The sequence below is a fragment of the Gossypium hirsutum genome, chromosome D09 (genome assembly GCF_007990345.1).
Source record: "Gossypium hirsutum isolate 1008001.06 chromosome D09, Gossypium_hirsutum_v2.1, whole genome shotgun sequence".
Classification (NCBI taxonomy): Eukaryota; Viridiplantae; Streptophyta; class Magnoliopsida; order Malvales; family Malvaceae; genus Gossypium; species Gossypium hirsutum.
Window position 1 is genome coordinate 40,475,994 of NC_053445.1, and position 5,812 is coordinate 40,481,805.

At 33.2% G+C, this 5,812-nt stretch overlaps 1 protein-coding gene across 12 annotated transcripts; it reads right to left on the reverse strand.

The window, feature by feature from the left end:
• Window positions 1-1,178: 1,178 nt before the first annotated feature.
• Window positions 1,179-4,936, reverse strand: LOC107891400 (protein DETOXIFICATION 42). Of its 12 annotated transcripts, none has more exons than XM_016816192.2 (14): window positions 4,575-4,936; window positions 4,306-4,433; window positions 4,018-4,139; window positions 3,668-3,877; window positions 3,342-3,532; window positions 3,075-3,210; window positions 2,880-2,976; window positions 2,688-2,788; window positions 2,395-2,558; window positions 2,148-2,219; window positions 1,940-2,056; window positions 1,756-1,851; window positions 1,547-1,668; window positions 1,179-1,426 (listed from the first exon to the last, which is right to left on the reverse strand). In XM_016816192.2, the coding sequence occupies exons 2-14, from the start codon at window positions 4,383-4,385 to the stop codon at window positions 1,384-1,386; spliced, it is 1,551 nt and encodes a 516-aa protein (XP_016671681.1). In that variant the 5' UTR covers window positions 4,386-4,433; window positions 4,575-4,936; the 3' UTR covers window positions 1,179-1,383. The 12 variants fall into 12 exon arrangements, with proteins under 12 accessions (XP_016671681.1, XP_016671679.1, XP_040956586.1 ...); XM_016816190.2 differs by having other exon boundaries at window positions 2,347-2,558; window positions 4,575-4,753; XM_041100652.1 differs by having other exon boundaries at window positions 2,446-2,558; window positions 4,575-4,752.
• Window positions 4,937-5,812: the final 876 nt, after the last annotated feature.

Consider the following 5,812-nt stretch of genomic DNA (forward strand, 5'->3'; position numbering starts at 1 on the left):
ATACGAAGCAAAGTATAAGAACTTATTTGAATACAATAAAAGTAAAGGAATATATTTAACAAAAGTAAATTATTTGAGGACTCTTTTAGTAGTTTACCCTATTTTAAGATACGGAAACTAAGACATTCTTCAAGAGAAAAGAAAACAGAAAATGAAGCTCATCTTTCTTCTTATCCAAGGATGAAAAGAAATCATGGGTAAAAATAGGCTTTATACCAAACATATTAAATTTTTTATAATTAGCCAATCACTTTTTACGAGAGCAAATGGTTTTCTTAAATCAAACATGCCATTGGTTTATTATTATTATTATTTAAAAAATTGAAGATTAAAATTTAAAATAAAAGCAAAAAAAGTCCATTCTTCTACTAGTTTTTATTTTTAGTTGTGAAAAAATTCATTATATACTAGACTTGGGTCATGGGTCAGGTTACCTACTTAGATTCGAATGTCCGTTCGAAAAATAGGAGGGTTTGACTAAAAATATAGGCTCAAAAAATTGGCTTACACAACAAAATAATGCTTGTTTTGTAAAGAGATCGGTCCTCAGATAAGCTTTTTTGGCCTAGTCCTGGACCCAATCCGAATCAACCTAAATTTCTTTTTTTACTGCTATTTTATTGCCATTTTGCACTACTACTTTGTTGTTATGCTTTAAATACTGTATAACTCTTATTTTATTGTTAACTTTACTATTATTTTAGAAATATTTGTTTATTAAGTTGCAACTATCTTAGTGATATTTAAGTATAAAGACTTTTTTTAAATGTATTTTCAATTTGTTAGTAAACATTTATTTTAAAGTTTTTAGTGTATTTGATGTATTACATTTTTAATTTTTTTATATAAAAAGAATCTAAAAAATTAATACAAGCAGACCGGGTCAAGCTCAAATTTAACATTTTTAATCTGAACCAAACTGGAATAAAATTTAAAACCCATTTTTTAAGTTGAACATGGACCTAAAATTTTAGGTCGACCTGACTCGATCCAAGATCGGTTTCATGATCTAAAAGTAATTTTATTGAAGCTTATAATAACTCTAATATTCAATCTCAATTAAAATGACTACTTGCTTCAATAATCCTTGAAGAAGAATTATCAGTCTTGCAATGAAGAATATTTGTGTTTTTAGTCCAATTTTATCCATAAATATTTCATGATTTGTATCTAAAAAGTAAGCAAATTCTTTTATTTATTTCATTTTTTTTCTCTTTTATAAGACTGAAACAAATATTTTGGTATACCGCCTGTTTACTATATTTGTTAAGATACAGATTTGTGGGCCTTTTACGTGCTTTCAAAGAATTCCCCCACAACTCATAATTATCAGATACAGAGGGAGGGTTTGAAAGCTAATAATCAACTTACAAAAGCCTACATTCAGCCCCTCAGAAACTTCCAAGGCCCTGTTCCTGTCCCTATCCTGCAAATACACCACATATTTTTTTTACTTTATTGTTAAATACCAATAAGTGTGTATTTCTAACTTTTTGAAAACAGTCTTTAAATAATCATGTCATAGCAGTGAAAATGGAAAAATTACCTCCAAAATCCAGCAAAAGCTCGAAGACTCATATATATCGTCAGAGATATCCAGAGTCCGATGAATCCATGAGTGGAGGAGAGAATACATAAACATATAATGCTGGCAATAGCTACAAGAACCTGTCAAAAATCAACATTGCTAATATATATAACTTCTCTTTATGTGTCTCTTTTAGAGCAAGTTTTGGTGGTTATCAAAAGACTTGCCAAGGAGAAGGCTGAATATGCAAAATCAGATGCTCCAAAATTGACACCATCAAAAACAAATGCTAAAGAATTGATGGGCTGAGTAGCAGCAACAAACTGAACAAATACAGGAAATTAACGTTAATTACTTGCCTGTTTTCGGGTTTAGAACTTGGAGAAGGTTGAAATTGGTTATAGTACTTACTGGAATGCCTGTACCAATGAGGCGGAGGACATCGGCATCTTTGGTAAATAATTTTGCTCCAAAACTCAGTCCGCCTCCAAGAATGACAGCAAGTATCAATCCTAGAACCAATCCTAGCTGCACCACATATACATGGAGTTTTAGAGGAATCTCGTGCTAGCGAAAGGTCATGCGATGTTTATGGTAATATGAATATGATATACATCACCTGCAATACTCGAGACGCCGTGGCTGTTGCCTTCTCATTGTCCTTTCTTGCGAATGAACTTGCAAGTATTGCCTGAAAGTGTGAGAAAGCCATTAAGTTACAATAAGATCTGAAATCTGAAACAGCATAAGAGCAGCTATAAAGCAGTTAAATTAAGATACAACTTTAGTCTATGTTTTGGTAACATAAAAATTATCACCACAACGGTGTAACTTGTAAGTGACCAAACAAAACCAGTTGTTATTACTTGTCCCGCAACAGCCAATCCATCCGCAAGAAGAGAAGTCGCCAACCAGACCTGCAAGCATACTTGAAATGCAGCCATTGATGTTGATCCCAGTCTAGCAGCCATTGATGCTGAAAGGGTGATACAGAATGTAACAGCCATAACCCTTATTAATAATAGGAAACCTGGATCCAAACACAAACAATGAGGGATCAGTGATGGTAATTTGATCAACTCAAAGTATGAAAAGTTTTTTTCTGAATTGAAAACAAAGTTAGATGTTTGAGAACTTGTAGAAGTGAAATTAAAATTACCATTCTTTAGAAATCTACCAAAATATAGATGTTTTAAACTAGGAGGTAAGAGGTCAACTTGAGACATTAACTTCCACAAGAGTATAACGGAAATCAGGTACCTGCAATCACCATAGACATTAGCAAAAGTCATTGCAATTGCATGTATATGTAAAAAACCGATTGTTGGACGATGATTTGGATGTAACTTACTGAGATATTACATGAGCAATGGCTGCACCACTGACACCCAGACGGAAAACAAACATAAATATTGGGTCCAAAATGATGTTTGCTACATCTCCTGCCACTGAGTTTACGAAAAGAACCATTTAAAACAGTCGGTAGATGGTACATGGGCAAAAGAAAACTCTTAAAGATGAAAATGAATTGATAGGATGTTGGTACCAGTGGCATATAAAGGAGTTTTTGTGTCTTTAAATCCTCGAAAGACACCTTGCATGGCTAAGGAGAGAAGAACGGCAGGAGCACCTAGTGACCTTAAAGTCAAGTACTGTTGTGCAGGGTTTAGCATGGGCGAATCCTACACAAATGGGAAGATATGCTGTCACTGATATTAAGAAATTGAAAATTAAACTAAAAAATAAAGACAAAAAACAAAAATAGTGGTTCAAATCAAGAGACTGTAGTTTATATTTCAATCTGAGTACTTACTGAACTGATTCCCATGAAGTTCAATAGAGGTTTTGCTCCAGAAATCAGGAATAAGGCTTGAAGGAGACCAAGGATGCCACCAATAACCAGTGCTGATGAAGCTGATGGGATATGCCTTCTTTCCGGCTCAATTTTAACAACATCAAAACTGCTTCCAAGTGTTTTTGGCCGATATGTACCCTCGATACATTCTAAATATAGGAACAACACAGAATTACTACACATTTTCCATGGTACCAATTCAAGTCTAAAGGATTTCAAATGAAACTGATCAGACCAAAAACTTGAATCAACTTGATCTTTGATTTGGAAAAGGAAAGCAGCACCTTTTTGTGGTATTAACTCATTGCTTTCAGTATCTACACAGGAACCTGTTTCCACGTAATCACTTTCTTGTGCTTCAGAGCTCACTCTTCCAATTGTATCTTCCTCGGCCACGAAGGAGGTTGTGACGCTAACAAGCGGGAATATCGCAATTCTTGAGACTTGATTGAATAAGGCAATAGAGACTCCTACAGCAGCCAGTTCCACAGCACCTACATGCATAAAATAAACCCATGCTTTTAAGTCTTCCCATCCCATGTAAAAGAAACAGAAAACACTCCAACCAGAAGATAAGAAGTTAAGTGTAAAGAAAGGGCAGGCATTTTCAGGACAGAAATAATAAAGAAATTACCTATTTGGCCAATGAATGCTGTGTCAACAAGAGAAGCAATAGGGTCGGCTGTCAAAGCCAGTGCCGCAGGCAAAGCAATTTGTGCTATCTCTGATCCCAGTTCGTCCAGTTTGAAAACATGTCTGCTCATATAATTGCAAGATACATCGGTTAAGAGAAACATTACATAAAGAAATTAAGTTTTCAAGTCTTTGAGACCATTGTTGTGCTCTGAAACAGAGCAAAGGACCCAATCAAAACAACAATCCTGAAAAAAAATGCAAGCAAAGCAAATTCTGGGAAACATGCCTGACATCCTTGAAGAAAATGAAAATGGGGTATCTCATCTTAACACTAGATGGATATAGATCATCTTCTTCAGTCATCATTTCTGCAGGACTGAGTCACTGATCCCTGTATCCTCTTGATTCTATCACCTAAAAAATGATGAATTCTGAAAATGAATTTGGAATTTGAAAAAGCTAATACTACACTTCATCTTAGAAACCTCAAATGCCCCATCAAAACAAAACAAAACAAAACAAAAGAAAGCTGTTGTTTATCAACTCACCACCTACCTGAATTCAGCACTAGAAGAAATATCTAATTACCCACACACACAGTCAATTAAATTGACCTTAAAACAGGACGTAAATACTTCAACTATTTCTGGTGGTGCCAGAGAGAAGAATGAGAGGAAAGACTAGCGTGTGGTGCAGTCTAGAAGGATGCGTTCCTCTGGTTAGAAAAGAATACTAGAAATTCCAAGTAGGCCCATTGTCCCACTAAAAGGGTTGATTCTCAATGGAGATGCCAACAAAGTTGGTTTACAAGTGTCAGTATCATATTCAACCCTTTTGCACTAAAACTCCCAACAGTGTCGACCGCATGCACATGAAAGTTTGCCAAAGTGTGCCAAGTGTGGCATGCAGAAAATTACTGAGTGGAAACCATAGTTACAGTCATAACGTACAATTAAATTATGGTTAGACTGGTACACGAATTTCCGCAGAAACTTTTGACTCCTTTTTTTTCCTTAGCCACTTAAAAACGTTTACTTTTCAAAAACATTTATGTGCCACGAAAAATGACGATCGTAAGTATCGAAATAGGTATGAAATAAAGGCGAGTTGCAAAAGTACTAAGCCTAATTATTGCTGTTACAATAGAAGAAGGTATATTTTAAATAAAAAATAAATTAAAAGTTTAAAAATAAAGAAATTAGTATAAAACTAAAAACAAATGCCTAAAATAGTTTCTCATTTATTTAGTGATACAACACAAAAAGAACCGTTCCAATTGAGTCGATGATACCATTACATTACTCAACCAGGTTGGATTATGGTAATTAGGGGTGAGTAAAACTCGATTTAATTCGAAAAAATTAAAAAAAAATTAAATTTCGAGTTAATCGAACGAGTTATTCAAAGTATTTGAGTAAACTCGAATAACTCGATTCGAGTTGAGTTGAATTTCACAATTTGAATAACTCGAATAATTTAAATATAAATACCCTTTTGGTCCCTGTCAACTTTGAAAATAAAAAAAGTGGTCTCTCTCTCAACAAAAATTACAAAAAAATTTAAAATAATTTTTAAAATTCAAAATATTTATAAAAATATCAAAATTTATATTTTAAAAAAATTATAAACTTTTTAAAAAATTCTAAAAAATATATAAAAAAATTGAAAATTTTAAAAATATTGTAAAATAATAATTTTGGAGACCTAATTAACGATTCAAATTTATCATACTCAAGTATATTATTTTTGTTATTATTATTTTGCTTTGAAAAAAATTTCAAGTATATATAGTT